This window comes from Ascidiella aspersa, chromosome 5 (genome assembly GCF_963924565.1).
Source record: "Ascidiella aspersa chromosome 5, kaAscAspe10.2, whole genome shotgun sequence".
NCBI classification, from domain to species: Eukaryota; Metazoa; Chordata; class Ascidiacea; order Phlebobranchia; family Ascidiidae; genus Ascidiella; species Ascidiella aspersa.
This window is the reverse complement of record NC_139451.1, coordinates 20620818-20645253: the sequence shown is the minus strand read 5'-3', so window position 1 is coordinate 20645253 and position 24436 is coordinate 20620818. Positions and strand designations below refer to the sequence as shown.

The window sequence follows — 24436 nt, the reverse complement described above, 5'->3', positions numbered from 1 at the left end:
CACTCTGAAATATAAAAATTCAACCAAATTACAGTTCAAAAAATAAATTTTGTAGGCCTGATTTTTCACCTGTAACGCTTTATGGTATTTAACACATATCTGGATACAAAATTTTATTAATACAATTAATTCATCACATCTCAGAAAACCTGAAAAATGTAAAGGCAGAGATTTAAAGAAAATGTGTAAATTAAAGTTGATATTTTTTTGTACTTTTTAAGTATTTAAATACGATTTCACTAGTGACAAACCGACGTAACATATCGCCATGTTTCTAACAAGCAATGTAACTCAGTTTAACTTAATTTGGTCAGTAAGCACAGCAGCATCAGACCAATATAGTTTCTAAAAAACGTATTTGTCAGTGAATCTAGAAGAGTAAATTTATGTTTAAGTCAAAAACGTAACAATGCGATTATTAGCTAACTGTCAAAACTTAAAAAATTAAAAAACACTGCAATTAATCTCGAAAACAATACTTTTGCCTGAAAAACGTTTTAAAAGAGAAACTTTTCTAGAAAAAACAACAACGGAAAAGTCGGGTGAGGCGAATCTCAACGGAAATTTCTTGACATTATTATCACAACGGTTCCTATAGCGAACAATAAAACTATTGTTTAAAGACATTTGAAACGTTGTGTAAATACTTTTTAATTTCCAGTGGGAAGGTTGTTTACAGCTCAAAAATCATGTGACTTTACAAAATTTTACGCTTGATCATGACAGTTAAGCGGGATATTCAAAACGCTTTTATGTTTGGCATAAGTTTTCACTGATGTTTCGTTTAATAGCATTTATTGCGTAACTAGTAACTAGTAACTACATTTCATAGAATGTTTGAACTGGTCGTTTAAATCAAGTTTATCCGAAACCAGATTGTTCAATATTATTAGAAGTTCATCTAGTTAGAGTTCTGAGCAGATAAAACGTGCAATTTAGTATAGACGTCAACATTTTAAATAGGTACGTGTGGTTTTTATTTTACAATTTACTACATAACAGAGATGATGAGAGGGTTGAAAACAACCGGAGACCGACTCCGGATGAAAACATAATGGCGAGTTCAACTGCCGAATCCGACTCGGGCCAAAAAGTAAAATATGATTGATATAGGCCTACAGCAATCGACTATTAGGTGTATTATATCACTCATCCAAGCATCATACGTGGGTGAAAAATAATTCCTTCTATAGGATAATCAACCCTAAAAAATTTATCGTTTCACGTTTTTTTTATTGGTTAAACTGCATATAATACTACCAGCTTCAAGTAGCTTGTGTAATTTTAAGCACACTTGACCACTCAATTCAAGATAAATTACACGTCGTTTATTCCAAACAAAAGCGTTAAACTGGCAGCATTTGCGTCGAACACGGACAAGATGCGAGCGAAAAATACTGAACCAAAAGTTTTGCGCTGGTGCACGAAAAGTTGCGTATGGAGTTACTAACATATAATACGGATTGTTGACCATCTGAGGAGCGAGTTGGTCCATTTGTTACAGGACAAAACTACAAACCGTAGACCCCGCAACTGGGTGCGAAAACAGCCTTTTTAAGCCTTAAACACAGTACATCGCAACGTTGTACGTTAAGGACAAGCAAAAATGCCGACAAAATCTCATTTCGTTTATACAACAAAATAAAACGAGTTTTTCAATTGGAAGATTTGAGTCGAAATTTGTACAGCGGTAAATTGACACTGCACATATCGCAACATGTCGGTTACTTGCAAACGCACACGTGTAACAAAGCGTCAAAACGAGCGCATTTAAATTTTTCAAGTGAAACTTTTCGGCTTTATGTTACAGTCGACTTGAAACAAAATATAAAATACTGTACAGCTCCGCATTGACCGTTCGAGATAAAGCAACACGATAAAAAACTATATATATTTCTTTCTTCATTTGAAAACGGGTGAAACGAGATTTTACGAACGACTTAGATTTGGCAAAAACGCGACAAATCGGCTACATTATTAAATTAGGTAGTCCCTTTTGTACTTGGCAGATGTTTATACTTGGCAAAAATATATGTGTGATAATCACCAAATATCAACAATAGTTTGGCCACAACACCCAAAATAATTGTTGATGGTTGAGTTATCTATGAGCGATATCCTGTTAACTTCTCATAATACTGTACGGGGAAATAAAGCGCTGAACATTTTTTAGATCGACATTGTTGCTGATTTAAAGCAACGATTTCTATAAATTATAAAGGCCGGCGTTTTTCCAACGACAGTTTTACTGAAGGCCCGACAAAAAATCTTGTCCTTCACCAGCAATGCCGGTACTGTTCTTTTTGCAGTATTTTCAAACCAAGGGCTTCACCGTTCAGCTGGCATTTGCGGCTTGTCGTGACTGCCATCTGGCGGCGGAGCGTTAGGCCACTTGGACCGCTGCGTGGTGACGCTGTTACATTGCGGCTTCTGCTGCGTCGGTGTAGCGGGCATCTGGGGGCGACGGGGTCCAGGGGTACCATCGTGGTGGGGCAGATATCCCCTGCGCATCCGCGGGTGAGGAGGAAAAGGGCCGTTTGGGTGAAATCCTGGGTAGCAGTGGGGGCCGGACGCGTGGTAATGCCGCTGGTAATACATCGAATGCGGGTGGAAACCAGGGTGGAAGTAGGGGTGACGGGGAAACCCCGCCGGCATCATGGGGTAGTGATGAACCCTGTCAGGGGCGAGGGACCCGGCCATCGAGAAGAGTACCTCGGGCTCGCAGACGAACTTGTACACGTAACGCTCGCCGGCCACCTGAATGAGATGTAAAGGAAGAAGTTAAAAGGGTTGCGAAAGATTACATTATCAAAATGTGTATAGGTGTGACAAGAATATTTAAAAGATGTTCATAAAACAGCCCACGAAAAACAGGTGGAAGTTTGGGAAATTCAACTCCAGTAATATGGTAAGTCAACACAAAACTGGTTGTGCAATCCTTGCAATAAAAAGCACGTCTGCGACCTATAAGATTAGCAGAAATTTGACTTGAAATTAAAGGCAAAATTAGCGGTAAACATAGATATGGAGTGATCACACAGTAGGTTTTCGTCGAATACACAAACAGCCCGTAGAACTACATCGAATTTATGAGCTATAGGGCCTCTAGTCGTTCTAACAAAATTACACTGAATGCAGTCATAAATACCTTCTGCATGATTCCCTTTTCGTAGTAGTAGCGCAGGGAGCGACTAAGCTTATCGTAGTTCATGGCGGGTCGGTTCTTTTGTACTCCCCATCGTCTTGCAATCTGCAAAAAAATGGTGTTAAAATTATATTTTTGATCACGTCGCCGTTAACCTATCACGTGCGGTAAGTTTAAGTTAAATCAATCTAAGCGTTGCATGCGCTAATCCAAATAGGGCGTACAATATGCTATACGTTAATCGTTTATCTTCTTCGTTGCAGTAAATAGGGACTAGGCAAAATAATTAGCCAAGGTAATTATAAATTTCGTGATTTACTGAATGAGCGCTTTCCCGAAATATTCATCTGAGAAAGGCAATCGAAAATGCCTACGTGGACCAGGGTGCGTACTTTATAAATGCGGATCAATTAAGCAATTAGGAATGCCAGTAATTGAGGAGACTTTAATGGCCGTTTGAAATTAATTTGAGGGGTATTTAAACGCTTCGCACCCCACACGCACGTCTGCATAAAACAACACAGAAATGCCCCTTTTTTAAGAATAGTAATCGTGTATATGAAAACAATACCTCTTCGGGTTCGACCAGTTTGAATTCCAGTCCCCGGCCGGTCCAAGCGATGACTTGCTGGTTGTTGGTGGGATCTTCCAGCAATGAGACGAGGAACTGCCACAGTTGAAGACTTCCTCTTCGTCCGTAAGTAGCTCCCTGTTCCCGGGTGTTGCTAAATATAACGTAGACCGTTTAGTTTGTAATAGGGCCAAAGTAACCAATGTTTTGTGTCGTTTTTTTTTCGTGCACAACTTTGCCGTTCTTTGCATGTAACGCAAAGGGTGTGTGTTTTAATTAAACTAAACCCGCTTGATACGTTGGACGGTTTTAAAACTCCGTCGTACTTAAAACAGAAGAGGTCATTACAAATGGAGATTTCCGATAATATCGAATCAAAGCAGATGCCCGAAACCAAGTGGTATTATAACCATATATCGTCCGATACTAGGGAGGTATACCAGTACCGATCCGATGTCAATTTGACTAAGCTTTTATCAATAATATGCGATCCAAAGTAGCGATTTTACCTTGAAAGGTAAATTAAAAAAACAAAGAATTGGTTTACAAATGTAAACTAAACTTCATAACGCAAAAGCAAATTTACATGGAATAATGCCTTTTCGAATTTTCGCTTGTTTAAGTACAGAATAACATAATATTATATTATCGGATCGAAACGCAATAATTTTGTCAAACATCTAAGGTATCGGTATCGGAATAAATGTCAAGTGTGAAACATCCGAAATCACCACAAATGTCTTACTGACTTTACATTAAAGTTCAAATTATGGCTTCACATTGCCGAATCATATCAATTGCGATCTCCTCTTCTGTTTATTGCATTAATTTTTTTCGACTGTACAACGACATGGTCCAACGCAACGCACAGTTTAACGAGTCTCGCCGTAATAACTCATAGAATTAGAATTTACATTAGGGACAATGTTTCCAGCTGACATATACCTGCTCTTGTTTTAAGTAATTGCATTAATTTTTTTAACAGACGACATGATTCAACGCAACGCACCGTTTAACGAGACTCGCCGTATTAACTCGTAAAATCAGAATTTACATTAGGGGCAATGTTTCCAGTTAACATGTACCTGCTCTCGTTCTGAGTAATTGCACTATTTTTTTCAACAGAAGAACGACATGATTTAGCGCAAGATACAATTTAACAAGTCGCCTCGGATTAATCAAAAAACAAGTATTTATACTTAAGGACAATGTTTCCAGTTTTGTACCTGCTCTCGTTCTGGGGAACTTCACTTTCGCTCGTGCAATTCTCCTCAAAGAACGCAGTGGAAGCGTCCGGCTGCAGCTTCACCACAGGTTGGCTGATGGCGTGAGTCGGAAAGTTTGGGGTAGCGGGTTCGAATCCCGGGCCGGGTGTTCCTGGGTAGGGCGCCATAGGCTTGCATCCCGTCGGACTCAGTATGTCACCGCAGGATGTTGGTTGCTGACTAATAGCGTCAACATTCTGGATAGAAAGATTTAAAATGTTTGGATTGCTCTCAATAGCCAAAAATAACTGCAAGCGTGTTGAAATTTGTGCAATATAATATTATTCCGTTAATGTGCAAAAAGTTAGCAAATCATTGTCAACAAAGTGTTTTTCTATATTTTTACATGGGAATTATAAACTGGCTATAATGTATAGTTCTGAAAAGAGCGGTCTGTTGCATTCTCAGGCTCTTAAGAAAAGATTATGTCCTAATCAACATTTTTGTCAGCTATTAGAAGGCAACTAACATTGTTTTCTAGCCACTGAATACATAGGTTCACGCCAACTTGAAAGTAACTTGTAAACAAACTATACCTTGTAGGCGTCGTCCCTTGAAGAAGGCAAAGGAACTCCATAATAGGGAACGGCAGCATTAATGTCTGAAAAAAACTCAAGTTTTAGCTTTTGTTATTTAATCTAAAAACAAATGCTGTTTGCGAAAAAGTTTTTATGAATAAACTCACCTTATACAAATACCGATATTTTAGGCTTCCGACCCATGGGTTGAGAAACATTACCAATTTAAAATTAGTTTTAACTTTTTTTCCTTAAGCGCAAAACAAGTGCTGTTTGCACAAGATATGAACTCACCTTCTTCACGAGGCTCGGCCTTGATTCGAACAATTGGTGGCGCTGCGGAGCTGACAGGCGAGAATATTTCCTGAAACGCAAAAGAGATGTTGGTTAATTTGTCGAAACAGAATTTGCATGTTCCGATTACGCGATATCGATATGGATTTCAATAATTTTAAATTGTAAATTTTAAATTGTTTTTTATTTTAACGCTGATCTTAAACCCAATAAACCAATCGCTTGATAACGTTAAACAGTAAAACAGCTTAACAAAACCAAAAATTATTGGGATGTTTTTTTTGTTGAATTCTGTCGAATGATGAAGCTACCGATTGGTCAATATAAGCTTATGCAAATTAAGCTTTTTATAAATACAATCGACAACGTCTTACAAAACATTATTGCGCACTTCGAAGAAAACGTACTTATTTCTGACTATGCGTGATAGTTTGGCTTTATTTCAAACATGGAATTAGCTAAGCTCGTCATACATATTTCCTTACCAAAGTTTCACAATTACTACCCCATACAGATTAAGTAAAACACGAGTGCAAGCGTTACTAAAGCTAAAATATAGATTACATTTTCTTTTCCGACAGTGGAACCTTAGGGTTGACCAGGGCGGCAGTCACAGTGATATTATTTGAACTACATAGAAGCAAAGTACCTGTTTTATGGTGGGCTGTTGTTGTGCCGCGCTTCTGACTGGCGCAACCGGTGCCGAGTTCTGACGAATCAGGCCCTGATGTTGGCTCACGTGATGCTCACCGCTACTGTTTGACTTGATCGGGCTCTGGAAGTGACGTCGATCTTGGGAGGGGGAGGCCGCTGGGCACTGAAGCGGAACTACGACCTCTTCGAGGCTGAAGTTAACGAAGCTGTCGGAGCGGGGCCTTAAACAAAATAAAAACCTTGTCAATTTGGTGCGAGAGACTTCTAGTAGTACGCATTGGACGAACATCAGTTTTGCTGTTATGTGACCTAGTCTTGTAAGATCTTACTAATCAACTGTTCAATGGAAACAATACCTGGCAGCAACAGCATATTCATCTTATTACTCTATATGACATAAGACTCTAAAACTGCCAGAAAGGATTAAAAGATAGTTAGATCGAATGTTATGTTAAAAATTGCATAGTTGTTTCGCATTTTGTTTTAAACGACAATGCCATTTTTCGGAATAATCACCGGTTCGGGCACGCTATCTGTATAAAGGGTAAATCTGAAGCAGTATTTCAAGTCCGTCTGGATAATCTAAGGCGTTATATTGCCTAAGTGACAGTCGCCGTGAAACGAGAGTTTCTTCCACGAACATCGGGCAAGAAGGCAACCGCAAAAACGGAAGCTAAAAGGCCGCGCAACTCGTGTATCACATAATACAAGAGAGGCAGAGCAGAGCGCGACAAATCTCCTCAGGGCAGGGATTTCTTTTTTTTTTCGAAAAGGTAAAGGTCGTGGCGCAACGCGAAACGCTGGTAACATTGAGAGAGACGAGAGGAGAAAAACGGTAAAAGGGAAGTTATCACTTTGGCGAGGGGCGGGTAAACAAACCGGGATGGCGCGCGGCCAGGGGCCTCTGGCGTTCGCCAAACAAAAAAAATAATCCTCGCGCCGCGGCCAAATTGAAAACTTCCGAAACGCGGGCCACTCGAGAGTGCGGCGAGGCGAGACCGGGAGCGTCGCGGTTCGGCGCCGCTGGGACAATACTCGGTTCTGTGACGTCACGCAACCCCTTTGTGCGCGTTTTTGTTGGCGAAGCGCAAGGTTACGGCGTTATGGGGTGACATATGGTGCGCTTTCTGTTGTGCCGAGGCACGGCCGTTCGATCTGTGTCAGTTTGCTGATCTGCTGAAAGATATATTTTGCGACTTTTTTTAGGCGGCATTTTTTTAATAAGCCGAAGCCGAACGCAATCGATAGCTTAAAAGAAGCGAATACAGCATTTTTTACAACAAAATTTAATTTTTTTTACAACTTGCTGTGATCCAAAACACATTTGCAACGTCGAAATAATTGTTTTTAATAAGCCAAAATTACACGCAATCGGTAGATAAAATAAATTATCGACACATCATTATGATAAAACGTTGAAAAGCTTGTTGTATTTACAATCTCTCTTTTTGGAAACGGCAGAAAAGTGTCACTGTCATTAACTTGTTTTCCCTGGCAGCCTTTTTTAACATATATTTCTGTAGATAGTGTTTTTTTGTAAGAACATTAAACTGACATGCGGAAGTACGTCATAACTCATAACCCGCTTGATTTTTGCCGTTTCCAAGTTTCGACAGGCAACACTGCCTTTTATTTAGTACAACAAGTGGGGGTAAACTAGATTTGCAAGCAAAACCCAAACAAATAGACAGTTTCGTTTAAAGGGAAAAAACTACTTTAAAATTTCAAGTTGATTTTGGTTTACCAAACGGAGTGTATAATTTGCCTTGAAATTTTGAGGGTGTTCTTTGGATTTATTGGGGTTAACGTATAGGGCGCATTCTTGTATCGGGCCCTTGGCAAATTTCACGCCGACCTGAGTTTGTAAAGTGGCGTGTAATTGCGCGGGTTTGGGGAAAATAGGCTCACGGCCATTGTAGTGGGTGAATGGAAGCGGAAAAGAAACCCCATCGCACGATGTTGCCCGAATAGCTCGTAATGTTCAGGTGTCACCACGTCAGTGCCACAAGTACGTTTAAAGCCACACCCGAACCAAAATACCACACCAGTCGTCGCCTGCCTCTAAAATCGGTCTAAAAATGGAAGGCACCGTAATCGCATTGCCTTAGCGTCCTGGCACTTAGAAGCACGAGGTATTGTAAATTCGAAATTTTTTATGCTTAAAAATGCAGATTCATTTTGCCTTGAGCAAGTGGCTTTCCACAGATATTCCAAGCTATACCATTGGCGCTCTAAATAATTTAAACCGCCTTCAAAGATCTCCAATGCTCTGGCACAACGGTATGTCAAATGTTTAGTGGATAGCATTACAAATTTACGATGCCGAAATGCTTGACCGAAACTGTCGAATTTTGTAACTAAGCACAACACGTTAAATCGGCTAAATTCGTTACATTAGATGCAAGCAAAATAATTTTAAGGCATTAACCGTCATTCGTCAATATACATATTCGTTGAAATTTTGTTAGAACGGCTGTTTAATTAAATACTAAAATTAAACTTCAACACTGAATTTGGAAAAGAAAAACGGAAAATAAATGACAGTCGTCATGTTAAGATTGACCGGGTGAAATACATCACATTTACCCCTAAGGAAAGTAATAGGTAACATAAATACTTTACGTATAAAGGAAGTCGGTGACATAATTTTAAAATGCACAAACCTTGGCGACACCTCACAGCGTCTTCCAACGTCGCCAATCACGTGACTGTGGGGGCGTTGTCTGATTGGCGCATCTGAAAACAAGGATGATAAGTGAAACACCATAGCTAAGAAACGAAATCCATGTATGCAAATTAAATGATACAGTCGAGCTAAGCAAAAAAGATGCTGGGATCATTTTTAGCATGTTACATAATTCGAAGAGGGATCGTCTGGGTATGAGCTGATCGTGGGTTTATCGCGGGCGCAACTTTCCACAGTCGTAAAATTAATTGCCAGTCAACGACACGTCCATCGCACGATCAAAGGGTTTCAATTGATTGCTTGCTCGTTCGTTTGACAAGGTTAGGGCAGCATCTCGCTGTCTGCAATTGTTCTCCGCCACAAAGAAACACCCAGTTCCCACGCGTGTTGACGCAACGCTGCCGACTTTGAAGCTGCCGCCACACTCAGAAGCAGCGCTCGTCAAAGAGTCGCCTTGATTGTGCTGCCTCGCATTTGCCGGTCGTTAATTGTACAGTTTCCGGCGTCAGAGTTGCTCGCTCGCCCGCGCACGCACAAAGCACGATTCGGATGCAATTTAAACGGCAATTCGTCGTTGGGCTCGTTAAAGTCGAACGACGGGAAAGGACCGAAAACAATTCCCAAGTCTGACCACGATTTAAACTGTTTTTTTTGTTTCGGGTCGTTGTTTACATCATCGGTTTTCGCTGCTCAGCAGGAGTATACAACTTTAATTACATCCGAAAACAACGTAATATATATTAAAGGTACGAAAAAACGGAGCACAAAGGTTTAAAATTAATGTGAGAATCAAAGGCAGCGAAACTACGACGTATGCATTGGCTTTTAGCGCTCTTGGCTCAAATTGAACCGGAGCGTGGTTTATAATGAATTTTACACTCGTTTAAACTTTAGTGAATATATCTAAACAGCAATGGAGTTGCGGCTGTGGAAATGCGCCACGAACTCATGGCTTAATCCACTTGTGACAACTTGAAGTCGCTTGAGGTAAAAAGTTAAGTAAACAGTTGTAAGGATTTGGGTCATTTTAATCAATGTCACAACCAAGGTTCGAATAGTTCAAGGCACCGCCCTGTTTTGCAACAGCAACATCACACTTACCTTCGGATTTCTTCCTAAGCGGAACTGATCCAGGAGCCGGGGTCCGGAAGTTGAACTCCTCTTCCGCCTTCTCGGGGACCGCCCGGGAGCGCGACGCGTCCGGGGTAAGTCCCTCGGCTCCCGGGTTCCGGGGAAGTACCGGTGACGAGTCTGGCAGGTAGATGGAGCAGGGTCGCTGCATCGGCGTCTGGTTTTGGGGCCGGCTGCAAATCCCGTTTATCACTTCCGGGCAGCTGGAGTTGCGCATGCGCATGTCGTACGCGTTGTTGCCGTTAGCAACCGGCGCGCTGCAGTTAGTCGGGGTCTGTGACGCGGAATAGGACCTCATGGGGTAGTGGGTGAGCGGCGGGGGCTCATGCTGAAGCTGCTGGTGAGGATTTACCACTCTGGCGGGGTTAATCGGGTACGGGGACGCCGCTGCGATGTAGCCGGGGTTGATCACGTCGCAGTAACCCATGTGGGGGTGGACGGCGCGCGGCTGGTAGTTCTCGGGGGTTGTGACGTCACACGAGAGCTGCCGGTTGGGCAGAGTTACGTCATCGCCGCCGACGCCTTGCTGCCTATGGTAGCGGTGGTAGACCTCGTCGTTGAAGAATACGGCCTCGTTGGAGCGCCGCTGGAACTGGCCGCCGCTTTCGTAGCCGCCTACGTCATACTGGTGACGTTTAAGCTGCTCGGGAACGCTGTATGGGTCGACGTCCGGCACCCGGCCAACGGACCGGTTATTGTTCGGATTGGCCCAAGTAAGCGACGCTGTCGAACTTGACATTTGGCTCGGCTTCGTTTCAACGCCGGGCTGCTGAGCGCCGCAACTCTGAAAGTGCTGCTTTGCGGGAAAATTCCCGGGGGCGGCTTGGCCCCCGTCGTCGAAGCACGACGCGGCGACGCCGAAATCGGAACCCAGGTCGTCCAGGGGGTCCAGATTGTCAAGCTCGGGAGTCAGCAGGCTGCGGTCATCGTCGTTGGTCAGGCCTGAGGCGTTACGGCTCCGCTGAGGCCACTTGGCGCCGCTGGTCGAGGCCAGGGAAGACGGGGACGCGAACTCGGGGGGAAACACCGAGTCGCCACCGACGCTGAGCGGCGCCTGGAGCGAGAATTCTGGCACCTTGGATTCGCGCGTCGCATTGCTGTCAAGTGGAACCACTGCGCAAAAAAACTTGGTTTTAGGAAAGCCGTTTGATTGTTTCGGTTTTTGCTTCTTGTTTACGTTTAAATTTTGCTTGTTTTGGCGGGGCGTCCATTCCAAGGGTTATTAAACTTTTTTCATTTTGAAATGATTGCGACTTTTTAGGTTTTTTTAGTAAGGCGTTGAACGTTAGGAATGTTTGTTTTTTTACTTTAACGTTTGTTGACTGAAACTCACAATTGAATTTTTGTATTAGTTCAAAGTATTACAAGATTGTCCAAATACTTTAAAAATCGGGAAATATTGTCCAAATACTGTAAAAAAAAGAGTTGAAGGTGGTGTATTCTTTAACGAACATAAGGTGACGCAACAGGGCTCTTGTGAATGAACCCGCCTTATGCCTAAACGACCTTTTTGAAATCCTCAGCAGTCGCAGTCGTGTCCGTGCGGTCGGCGTCGCTAACAACAAGCAAACCTAAACAAGCCGGCGTTTTCACCGACCTCGCGTGCCCTTGTGTGCCAGAGGGTCCTTGGCGTTGCTTTAACCTCTCGAGTTTAGCGCGTGGGGTGGTCCGTGAAAGTACATGTCGATCGCGAGACCTAATTTCGCGTGGCTTTCTCTGCCAGCTGGACTTGGCTTGTAAATTCAATTAAGCTGGAAGGGCCAGTCGCGATTAGGCCGACCGCTGGTAAACGAGCGGATCGCGCGAGTCGACAATGGGGCCTTTTGTTTCGCCGGATTCAGGTGTTAATTGAAGTGTAAGCTTTGACGAACCGAAAAATAGCGAGTCCTGTCTTTACTCGACGATCGGTGTTTATCTCGTTGAAATTCGCCAATTATGACGGAATTTCGATATTTGCGTGCGGACCCTTGCTATTAGCATTTTAAGTAGGTATCTCGATCGTGGCTTGTTAAATGCGAAAAATCGTTATGTGCGAACATTTTAAACTAACGGGCAGGCCACGCGATCAGGGTTAAATGCATTTTCTTAAAGGCCAACTGAGGCCTTAACCAGGAGATACCCATATAAAGAACTAGTTTTTCTTAGATTGCGAAGACTAAAACGTTTTTAAATTTTACCTTTTAGTGTTTTAACGTGGAGAATTAAAACAGAGACTAAATACGTTAAAATAGTGTTTTTTCAGTTTCTAAACACTGCAAAAGCAATAAATGTTTGTTTACGGCCTCTGAAAGGAAGGCACAAATAAAGTAAGTTGGGTACGCTTCAGTAAGTACAAGCTAAGCGGAGTTGATATTGATTAGACTCGTGTGAGTTTAACTGTCGGCCCGGTTCGCTTTGTAAGATACGAGAGACAATATCGACGTTTTTGGCGGTTGCAAAAAAATCATTTCCGCTCAACCTTGTCGTGTGCTATTCATAATGACAGATGAGTCATCTTTACACTATGCCCATCCCGTTGGAGCTTGTATACAACCACTCATGCCCGTCTGATAACCACACTATTTATAACCACCTTCAACAAATCGTGTGAACGGCTCTGGCTTCATTTCGCGTTTGTGTCTGATGTTAAAATGAGTTTAAAAGGTCTTATATTTGTTAAAAACTAACATTTCACCACGAGTCCCAAAAATGGAGAAAGCCGTTCAATCGAGGAAGATTAAAAAACAAACAATGATAACAATTTAAAACGTCTGTGACATAGGAATGGATGATTTGACATTTTTCATAGCTTGACGACAATTCTCAATCGAACTTATTCGAAAAATATATTTTTAGAAAAAGGTAGTTAAGTTGAGTAACCGGTGTGGCAGAAGCTAGCTAGGTCATAAAAGCACTCAAGTCAAAACCAAACCACTTGGAATTTTTCGAACTCACAATCCACACTGTCAACGCGTTCCCTCTTAAAACAGGCGTAATTGGCGGCTTTGCTCGCTTCTGAATAAGCACTCTCGCGGCGCCTTTTCCTTACCGAAGGCACGGATTTCGCTGTTGCAACAAAAGAAGTATAAACTTCGCTTACGTCACTCAAAAGTGCAATACATATACTTTTCGTCGATTCTTAAGACAGGGGGCATTTAGATTTTCGCAAGCAAAACGCGATATCACTCGGAATATAGTTGCGCAATATATCGACTATTTAAAAATTGGAGGCAGGAGGCTGGTTTTCTAAAACTCCTGCAATATTAAACTAATTTTCAAGCTTTTTGATTAAGACAGGTAGACAACAATATGTTAAACACTGAAATTAATTTCAGTAGTATATAGTTGAAAATAATCGCGAGAGGATCTTGTTTTTGTACCGTGTACAGACCATGTTAGCATATATAGCATTACAGTTTCCATATTCTTGATAAAACTAAACCATTTTATCTACAGTCACTATACCTTTTCGGCCTAATTTGCTTCACTTGTTAAATCACGACAGATCGACGCCCTTCGGACGTTTAATTCCTATTACAAACAGCAAAACAAACCTCTTCATTTCCAATGAGCCGTCAAAAATCCTATTAAATACTGCCGAGACACAACAATTCCCACAAGCGCCGAAGATGCACCAACCTTCGCCCTGACCAGCAGCGACAAATCCTGGACTTTGGCGAGCGAAGAATACAAGAAAGCAATTGTTTGCTCGTCGCGATTGGCAAATCGAGAGATGATCCACGAACGCTCGGGATTAGACAAGTGTCGAGGGCAATCGAAAGCTTCCGCATTAAGCGACGAAAGGCGATTTTGATTTGGCAAAATTACTGGATTAGTGTTTTATTGCGATGGCCGATGGTTTTGCAAGGTTGCCCGGGAATTGGGACGATGCAAAGTGATGTCAAGGGGGTCTCAAATGTTAATGCTTGCCGTGCGACCGAATGGATTGTGCTTGCAAAGTAGTACCCCATTAAATTCAGTTTGGTTGACAAAAATGTTGACAAAGGGGTGTTTTTTAGAACTGTTCAAGAAATGGAAGAGTAAACGCTAAATTTGCACTGGCCCAATCTTCACGTTGCTTCCATCAACAATACATTGCTGTTCGTGGCAAACCGATATAGCGTTAATACAAATTGTTTAATCGATTACCGTATACTATTCGCCCGAAAATCATTTCAAGTTTGAACAGTACCAGAGAAATGATGCCCTGTTTTGCACTATAGATGATATCACAACACGAAATAACACGAAATCAGTTCCTTGGCATATTAGGAGTGAATGCCACTGTTTTGCAGCCATATAAGTAAATCTGGGCAGATAGGCGTCACAACATAAACTTTCTAATTACCAACATTCGCGTGATGTGTCGAGTAACAATGGGGTACTTTTTAGGGAAGACTTCTCATGTAGGCTACTTTCGGTTTCATCATAGTGGTGAAACGACAAGAAAACAAAGTAAGTAAACTAGGAAATCTTCGCTACTTGAAAAAAAAGTGGTCACAAAAACAACCAAGATGATTAAGCAAACATCTTGGAAAGATGCTAAGTTTTTGTCGCTTATACACCACAGATACAGTCAATTCCCGTCCTAGTAAACAAATGTCAAGAATGTTTCAAGTTAAACCACCAACAAACGTGCCTTTCCATGACCTTATAAAAATTAGGCCAGGTCACCATTTTACTTGTCGAGTCTGGCGAAATCGGCAACAACAAAGACGCGTGACTTGTTTCCAAAGCATGCAAAGCGCAAGCGACCCGCAATTTAAATTCAAAAATGGAAATCGGATCGCTTTTGACAAATCGCCAAAGAAAGAATTCAATCTCGCGCCGTGAGTCAATTTAAACGGTCAACGACCTCTGCTCGCAAATGACCAGGAGTGACCACTTTGCTCGGCTCTGCGGATTTTACTGTCCTTTACATTCGTGCTCTCCCATTATTCTTCGAAATTTTAGCTCCAATTCGAAACACGCACAAATCCTACAGCAGCAAAACGTCGCGTGGTAGCAAAAAAACGCTGACATTTTCTTAAGGTCGATATTTGCATTCTGTAAACCTTTTTTCCGCCTTTTTGTAGGTCATTTGTGACAAAGCTGGAGGCAAAAATATCAGCACTTTTTTACCAATTCTTAACTGCCAATGTCATTTGAGGATGGCTTTTGTTTTGGATTTTGTTTCAAAGTTAAACTCAACACTAAGATAATTGTCAGAACATCATTTTATGTCTATACCGGAAAAATGATAAATATCTTGACGTTTTTATACGGGGAATTTTTTTTTTACAATAGATAATATTTAATTTAAATATTTGGGTTTGAAAGAATATCTTATTTGTAACACCTTAACATTGTGCGTTGAAACTGTAAAAACTGTGTGGTCAATGTTCGATTGTTCGTCTTACACAAGCAAATTGCGTGCGTCCGCAAATCTGAAACGCACCAGGGTCGCGCGCACAACACTCGCGCAATGCGGAGGGAGAGCATACCTTCGTCGATTTTTTTTCTGAATGGGATGGCGTGCCTCGACAAACACAATCGGGCCCATTCATAAAAACGCAAAAAGCAGCGCGAACGAGAGAACCGCGCGCTGGTGAATCCGAGAGCGCGCGCTCACCAGAGAGAAAAAAGGCGCGCCTTTTTCTCTTTATAATTGAAAATTCTCGTTTCGCATCAGCGGTTCTCTTTCATTTCTCTCGCTCCCTTTCTCTGTTCTCTCTCTCTCTTTCGCACGCGCGCCCGATCCTCACGAGCGATTTCCGCTTTGTGTCGAACGTGATTGACAGCAGGTTCGGGAGGCTGCTTCTGCCTTTTCACTGCGATTCGGCCCGCGCACCAGTGCGTGTGAGGCCTGAGCGGACCGCTGAAGGCTCGGGCCACCGCAAACTCGGATGTCTGGTAAACGGGACAAACAACAATCTGCTCGTCGGGCGAAAGCCGCACTGCTTGCAAGTATGGCTGGGTGACTGGGCGACGGGACTGCTAACGATACTCCAAATACTCCAAGAAGGTAATTCCGGTTGCCAACTGAATTTCGAGATCGGGTAAAAATTAAATAATTTACCTTTCCTTGTGACTGGTTAGGCTACTACCCATTCACAAAAAATCAGTCATTTTTGGCTTTAAATAAAATAAGTAGAGTGAACGCGTGATGTGTATATATTGTGCCCGTTAAAGAGCAATTTGGAAGAGTTATCAAATTTCAATTTCAGTCAACTTAGGCAAAACACAGGGTCACGCGCATCGCTTTATAGCATCGCATTATTTGCTATACTACCTAAGTGGAAAAACATTTTAAACTACAAAGGCAAGATTACTTTACAACACAGAACACAGTAAGGCGATGCATTGTCCTATGTTTCGTTTGCGCCATAAAAGTCCAATAATCGACCGAGCAATATTAAGCCCTATTTTGCCTTGTAAATAATACAACTAGAAATAAAAGCGTTTGTTTAGCAGACGAAAGGCCCCCAAATCATGTTCGAGGTTTTCTCTATGTACCAAAAAGACCCAGCAGGAGTAGCCCAGCCGAGATCACGTAAAGTCAAGAAGCTCGGTAAACGATGGCACGCCTGTGCTGGCTGCTGGCGTTGGTCGGCCGAGGAAAATGCTGAATATTGCGCAGGTTGAAAACGAGCGCCAAAGAAACGTTAAACTCTGGTCGACGTATAAATGTACATAAATATATATATATATCACAATGACAACAATTGAAAGTAGTCTGTGCGTTGTTCGCGAACAAAGGGGTTTGCGAAAACGAGACGTTGCTGGTTTCGGCGGAATTTGACAGAACGCCAAAGAAATCGTTTTAGGTCGGTGGTCCGTTCAACAACTTACATATATACTACATTTTGAGCACCTTTTTCCTAATGTGTCTTCATGAAAAAAAACATTTTAAAGATTGTCTGCAGTAAATAGTTGACTTAAGTACCGTACCGATTTGAATATTAGAGTTATTGCAGCGTTTTTTTAACTTTTTTTGTTTTATATTTCGATCCGTTATTTCAGGGATTTAAAAGGGGTAGGACAGATGAAAAAGTTTGACAAACGATGTTTTAGGTATCAAAAATAGTATGTTTATTATAGTAATATATAGAAACTATTTACGGAAAATACTGGCGAACTTGTTGTCAACGAATTAAATTAAAAAAAATTTAAATCTTTTTGTTAAGTGCACCTTGCCCTAAATATTTGTCGGCATGAAAAGTCTCATTTCCTAAATTTTCGCGATGATATCATTTCGGCCTACACTGCTTCAAACATCGTCTGTAAACGGCACACACAGCATTTACAGTCGCGCTCCGGCCTATACGAGATGTCGCGTTTGACGCGGTCGTCCTAATCTCGGTCGAAATCGCAGAAAACAGGAAACGCAGTACGATAAATATGACGTCACGCTCGGCCTATGCGAACTGCGCCTCGGGCCCAGCGAAAATTTTTCGACTTTGGGCAAAACGCGGCTAAATTGTAGCGGCCGCGCTTTAGAGATAAAAAGTTGCTATAGTGTGCAAATTTCGACAAACTGAAGGCACAAGTGCCGGATCTTAATCCAAAGTTTGAAAGCTAAAAAAAAGTTTCTTCGCATTGCATTGTTTACATTAAAAGCTGTTCCTTACATAACAAGCTTTTTTGCTTATGTACAACTATGTCAAAAAATGAGAAAATCCGAAAATAAATAATGTTTAGATATGCTGAGAATTTGCATTTTAAATGCTCAGCCTAATTTGTGGTGTTCTAATTTGGCAAACAACTTATCCTTTGGGGTTTGTTAAATGTTTGCTTTTGACCAGTTTAGCTGGTTTACTTAGCAGTTTGCCTTATTTTTGTAATACGTAGTAAATCTGGAGGAAAATGAAACAACCACTGTAAGTTAGAATTCCCACTGAAACAATGTTTTACGAAGTTTTTGTCCGTAAAAGAAAAATCCTATTTACTTTAGAAAAATCTGTCAACCCCGTGGGCTGTACGTTTCGACTTGGGACGGCTTTGTTTGTTGTCAGATGCAGACAATAGATCTCGATCGTGCAGCTGCGCTCGGCAGCAGACAGTGCGACTGCGAAAAAAACCCGAAAGACGCGAATGAACGTGATATCACAATGACCTTGCGATTTGACGTTGGGGCCACTTTCATCTACGCAGCCTGGGAGATAGTCATCGACTGGTTTTTATTCGTTCAGCGGCCGCAGCTTTTCGCGTTCTGGAGTCTGGACGTTTTCTGCTGCTTGCATGTGACACGGCATCGCGGTCATGATAAGCGTTGTATTCAAACACACGTTTGGGCATTTTAAACGTATTCTTAATGCCGTAAGGACAACATAGCCCTCAAACCTAAAATTACCGGATTTAAACCCAAATTAGAAGCTCATAACCGCGCAATTCCGCTTTTGGCTTCTATTACGCAACGAAAGAAAATTCCGCCTGTTTGTCTAAACGTCTAATTTTAGGGCAATTTGCCTTCGGTTTTGGCATCGGCAAACAAAAACGCCCGGGGCTCGGTTAAAAATGAGTCGATAAGCCTTTTTTAAATAGTAACCACAATATTGTATAATTCAAAACACAGCGTGGCCTAAACTGCGTTTTTGCAGCTGGTGGTAACGTCGTTGCGTAACATCTGTTCGGGAAATTAGTCGGTCGATTTTACGGCGTCGCGTAACGCAAATTTAACAGAAAACGTTTAATACTTGATTTCGTAAAACCCCAATCACATGACGTCGAACGCCGTTCACCGTTGTAAAATTTGGTCGACGCGGTCATAAAATGGTCGTAGGGAAACGAAACCCCGCCTCGTAAATGTAGCGCGTATATTGCAAAGGTACGACCCGTTTTGTCTTTTGGCTTAGATTAGTGTCCAACACATGTTAAACGGTGGCCGCCGCTCGAAGCAATCAACGCGACATTTAACCGTTTAAAAACGCATCGCTAAACTGTAACTCTAGTACGACTCGCCGCTTGTGTCAGGTCTTAACACAACCTAGGTATGTCTTTTCATTTTGTTAATAAATCACCTGTTTAAAGTGTAATAAGAGCTAGAATAGTGATTCCTTAGATATATATGTAACGTAATGTGTCAATAAAATTGTATCCAATCTTAGAACTAGGAAAGTGCACGATTTTTTTGTCGAGTGACGCCGAGTGCATTAAACAAGACGAGACGGGATGTTCTCATTCAAAATGGCAGCAACTTAGTAGCAACAGAAGCAGCTTCAACTTCTAGAGAGAACAGGTAGCACTCGCTCCGAGTAAGCGAAGCGCTTCGCTTCGAGTGTTTGTTTTGCGTATTTGACTTCCTAAGCTAAAGTGCGATGCGCGGCTAGAGAGTGCGGCCGGGGAGGGGAGGGGGGCGGAAGTGATCCCGAGTGACCCCGAAAAACTCGCTGTCTCTGTTGGCCTTGTGACGTAACGTCTCTTCGCGTCGACTTCGCGGAGATTTGACACTTTACAGCGCCGGCGGAATTAATTACATTTTTTTTTCAGAATGAAAAAGCTTTCTAGAAACCTTAAAGCGAAAATGATGAGGTAATAGAATAGTGAGGGCACATTTTGCAAAATGTCAAAATATTACTTTCCCGACAACCGCCGTTCGGTTTGGCTGGCAGCAATGAGCGGCAAAGTCAAGCACGAGAATATTTTCGGGGTCGCGACGCAACGCGCGCGGCCAATGACGTCACAATGGCGCGGCGGGCAGGAAACGCGGCCGCTTTGGGCGACGCGGAATTCGCGACATTTCCGAGAAGCGGGAGGCGAAAACGCCGCGCAAAGTCTTCGAATTCGGCAAAATGACGGGAATGCAGAAAATGCCTGCGTCTTGTCGCTTTGACAAATGTTTCCATCGCTTTACGATTAAAATAGTATTCGCTTAAATTTTGGGGCGATTTTAAGGTACGGGCGATTTTGAGGTATGTCACTATCGCTTTACTATTAAAATAGCATTTGCAAGAATTTCAGGGCAACTTTGAAGTATTTGCGCATTTTTTAGTGGAATGTTTCCAAGAAAATGTCCCTTTTTTTGTTGGCGAAGGCACTCGAAAACGCGAAATCGGGTGTAATTACAGCGGCCGAGGTCGGGACCCGAGAAGCATTTGAGAGCAAAAAAAACTGGTTGGAACCGGTAATTAACGGACGGCGAAACACAACAGGAGATTTCGTTCGCCCGCGGGGCCGACGCGGACTTGCCTATTGCGTTTTCGGGGCCCGCGTGTGCTTTTGTGTGCTCTTAAGTTGTCGGTTTTACGCTGCAGGCGCTCGTAAAAGTCGCACGCCGTACAGTTTGGCGCGCATTCGAGGCTGGCGATGCGACCTTGCTAGTAAATATTCTATTTATTTAAATAAGGTAAGTTGGGCACCTGATGGTCCTTACCCAGTTTAAATAGGATCCAACTTTTTTACGAGGGGATCATGTTTTATTGGGCGGCGGTATACAATTAAAGACAAAAAAACAATATTCAACAAACGTTTATATATACAATCTTACCCATAACCCACAACAAAAACAAAACAACAAAAAGTGTTTTGCCTATTGTTAGTTTTATCGCATAAACAGATACAAATGTGAAAAGTTGGCGAAATTTCATGCCGGGCGAGGTGATTAGGCGCGATCCTCAGGTAAACTTTGCTATCGCTTCAAGATGATTGACGAGAATTCTGACTGCACTTTGGCTGACGAAGACCCGTTGCGAAAATTGCCAGACAGCTGTTTCCGAAACGGCCAGGCTTTCAGCAAAACGCGTATAAATGCGGATATTACGGCATGCACGCCTTACACATTCGATTCGCTACGCGTTCGGAGAAAGCGAACCCTTCGGTAAAATTCATTAAAAACGACCTTAAACGTCCGTGACGGCCAGCATGAGTCGATGTCTCGGTAAAGGTAAATGTAAATAGCAAAAAGAAGTCGGTTTCCATGTGCATTTTTTCTTTGTCTGACTACCCTATTAATTTGTTACAACATTGCTCGTCGTTTTTTTTCCTAAAAAACGAATATCGCAACACTCTATCATGTGTAAGTTGTAACTAAAATGGCGGACATTTTCAGGGCTATATACCAGTTGGAATTCCTACCGAACATAGATTACACGTTACACAATTTTCACTTACGGTTTTCCACTTCAGGTACGAATTGGTCGCCGTTTCGATCTGCGTCTGTAAAACAAATAGGGGTTCAAAAGGTAAAGGTTTTCGATTACACAATTGTAAGGGGTAGGTTTAGACTACACAATTATAAGGTTTAGGTTTTGAGTGCACAATTATAGATCGTACCCTTTGTGCCTCTTCACTAAACTTTCAATGTTTTGACATACGAAACCAGCTGTAGGCTGCTGCTTTTCTGAACTGGGTCAGATTTCGCAAACCTATCGTATTACTTTCGCACAAAGGAAGGATTTGTGAACAAACTAAACGAGAGAGTATATCAGTGGGTAATACTTACTTTCTGGGAATAGTTCTCCGTTGAGCAGGCTCAAGTCAGTTAGAATATCTGAACAAAAAAAGAGTATGATTTATTATCAGTATACAAAAACAATTTGTTCCAATTTTCAAGACAAGGCGTGTTAAAACGCCGAACATTTGATTTAACAAATCATTTTGATACACAAAATAGTTTAAATTTCACTAAACGTAGACATAAATATCATAAAAAATTGCACATACACAATGTGTCAGTTAACAGTGCCATTTTTAAAGTTTCTATTAGACAAACATGTCCCCAAATTTAATATAAATCGAAAGTGCGACTAAAAAATTGTAAAATATTTGATTGCCCGTGAATACAACTTGACGGGACTGTGGCGCCATTGTTTCGCAGGCCGTAGCTGTACAGTACACATTACACAGAGAGGACAATGTAAAGCGAATCGCAGCTAGGACTGGTACCGCCAGTTGGCGAGGTCACGACCCCGTCCAATATAGACTGGCGAAAGGTCGCTTGCAGAACAACAGGTGAGCCAGGAGTGAGTGGTGTCGATGTTGTGTCGTCGACTGGCAATTAGCGGTCCGAAACCAGTGGGCGTCGCAGGATTGTTCTAGCGGGGCCACGTCTTCAGCTGGCACCGAACACCGGCAGCCGGCCATTTGCGCATTTTGGCGAAACTTGCGGGCGCGGAATCCCAAGGAATGCACGCCGGTTAGCGAATCGACCGCCAATCGGCGAATTTATAAGTAAATGTGTCTTCACCTTTTTTCAGCCGCGCCCCCTTTTGTAATTTTCCTAAACCTTGCACCCTCCTACAAAAAGAAATTCGGCATTTTTCAATTAAATATCACTGAGAAAACATAAAAATAGTGAAGTGCATTGTTTGTCGCGCGAATTGCCTAAACTGTAATTCAGGAGGATTTTCGCATTGGGCACACAAAAAATTGCTCGTGCTCGACACAAGCTGAAGTTGGCAAAAAACATGGTTTATACAGCTGTAGAAGTGGTGCCCAACCCAAACAAAAATAATAAAATCACTGCAAAAAATTTAAATATTGAGGCAGAGCTCGCGTTCTCCTAAGAATTGCTTAGCGCCCCCAGTTCAGAACCGCTGGTGTATTCCAATGCCCGGAAATGCAATTTTTCACTTTGCAGGTTTTTGTTTTTGGGCAGAGGAACTAATGAGCTGCTTAGATTTGTACAAATCAAACGCTCTGTTTCTTGCTATACGATTCTGCCCTGTTTTCAATGACTTGCTTGTGGTTCTGCCTACCTTTAAAAAAAGGGGTACTTAAATTGACCGCCTACCCCGAAATTATTGGGAGCCTGTCGCTTGCCTTTAAATCAGTGGTTCTTAAACTTTTAATATCGCGGACCCCTAAACAAGTTTTTGCTTCGCGTGGACCAGGGTATGGTATAAATTTCTAGAGATGACGCCATAAATTGACGTCACATTACAAATAGACGTCAGAAATCTGCTGTTTCCCTTCCAAATAATGTACAAGTAAAACAGAGTATAAACAATTTCAGAGCTAAAAGTTGATGACTAAACGGTTTTCCTTGAAAAATTTACTACTTTTATACACTAATATTTCAATTGGCGTTCATGAACCCCCAAAACTAGTTCACGTACCCCAAAGGGGTCCATGGACCCCAGTTTAAGAACCCTTGCTTTAAATCTATTGTGATCTCCATAAACCTCTTGCGATGGGATTTGGAGATGCCGAAACGGACATTACTCGTGCTATATGATCAGGCGGAACACTAAACACGATTAAATCAGAGGCATTTGTTCACTTACCAAAGGACAAATCGTCGTCGGATTGTTTCCCGTTGTTGGGTGGCACGTCGCTCCCGCCAGAGTTCATGTTCAAACGAGTCTGCGAAGGATTTTCTCATTAAATATTCACGTTGCCCGTGGAGTGTGGGCCGCGCGGGCTTTTGAAGGCAATTAAGGTAACTCAGTAAACGCATACAAAAATCTCATTTCCAAACTTATGTTTTTTAACATTTAAGTCTTGAACAGGTCGATTTACAGCATTAATAAACGTGTAGGGGTGACACTACGAACCGACCATGTGGAATGGTACAAAAACAAAATTTTATAAAGGTAATATCGTTGTTATGAGCAGCTTAAGATAAGTTAAGTAAAATCTTCTCAAATGTATGAAAAAAGATAAGTTGAGTAAATTCTGTTCGAATGCACCAAGTAAGATCCAACATTTTCAAAAAAGTAATAGAGATTTAGGGTAACCCTATACTTGCAACTTGTATTACAATCAGGAAGATTTTCGTTGAAAGACACACTTCTTCTTAAAAATTGTATCACATACCTGCTCTGGCTTGAAGTATGTGAACTCTTGATCGTATTCGAACATTTTATTATCCGTTGCTCATGACGTCATACAACTTTCTAGACGGTGACGGGTGACGTCAGTGTGAGTTTTGTTTGCTGATAATAACCTTTTTTGCATTCAGCCCAAACTTAACGCTTTTGTTTATTGGCCTAACTTAAAAGCTGAAAATAAACAGAGGCTGAGGTATTTTGTTTAGTTGCAGTAAACTATTTTCATCACAAGCGTTTATGTGCTTGGACTGTTTCACAATTTTCAAGATATATATTAGACTTGTTAACTAACGTCTTGGCAGCATTATCAGAGTTTACAATCCCTAAATCTGCCAAAAGTAAATTTTACGCGGCGCCCATTCCACAAAAGCGATTTGCAACTTCGAAAAATGCATGACTAAATATACTTTATTAAGATAAAAAAAAAAACGAAAAATAGAGTCGG

General features: G+C 41.9%; 1 protein-coding gene across 1 annotated transcript; it reads right to left on the bottom strand.

The window, feature by feature from the left end:
• Window positions 1-1359: 1359 nt before the first annotated feature.
• On the bottom strand, window positions 1360-24149 carry LOC146145328 (uncharacterized). The gene is made up of 13 exons (XM_083390530.1): window positions 23978-24149; window positions 23446-23524; window positions 21663-21710; window positions 21332-21376; window positions 10235-11377; window positions 9111-9183; window positions 6443-6668; window positions 5794-5863; window positions 5518-5582; window positions 4943-5178; window positions 3717-3870; window positions 3149-3250; window positions 1360-2757 (listed from the first exon to the last, which is right to left on the bottom strand). The coding sequence occupies exons 1-13, from the start codon at window positions 24020-24022 to the stop codon at window positions 2329-2331; spliced, it is 2715 nt and encodes a 904-aa protein (XP_083246656.1). The 5' UTR covers window positions 24023-24149; the 3' UTR covers window positions 1360-2328.
• Window positions 24150-24436: the final 287 nt, after the last annotated feature.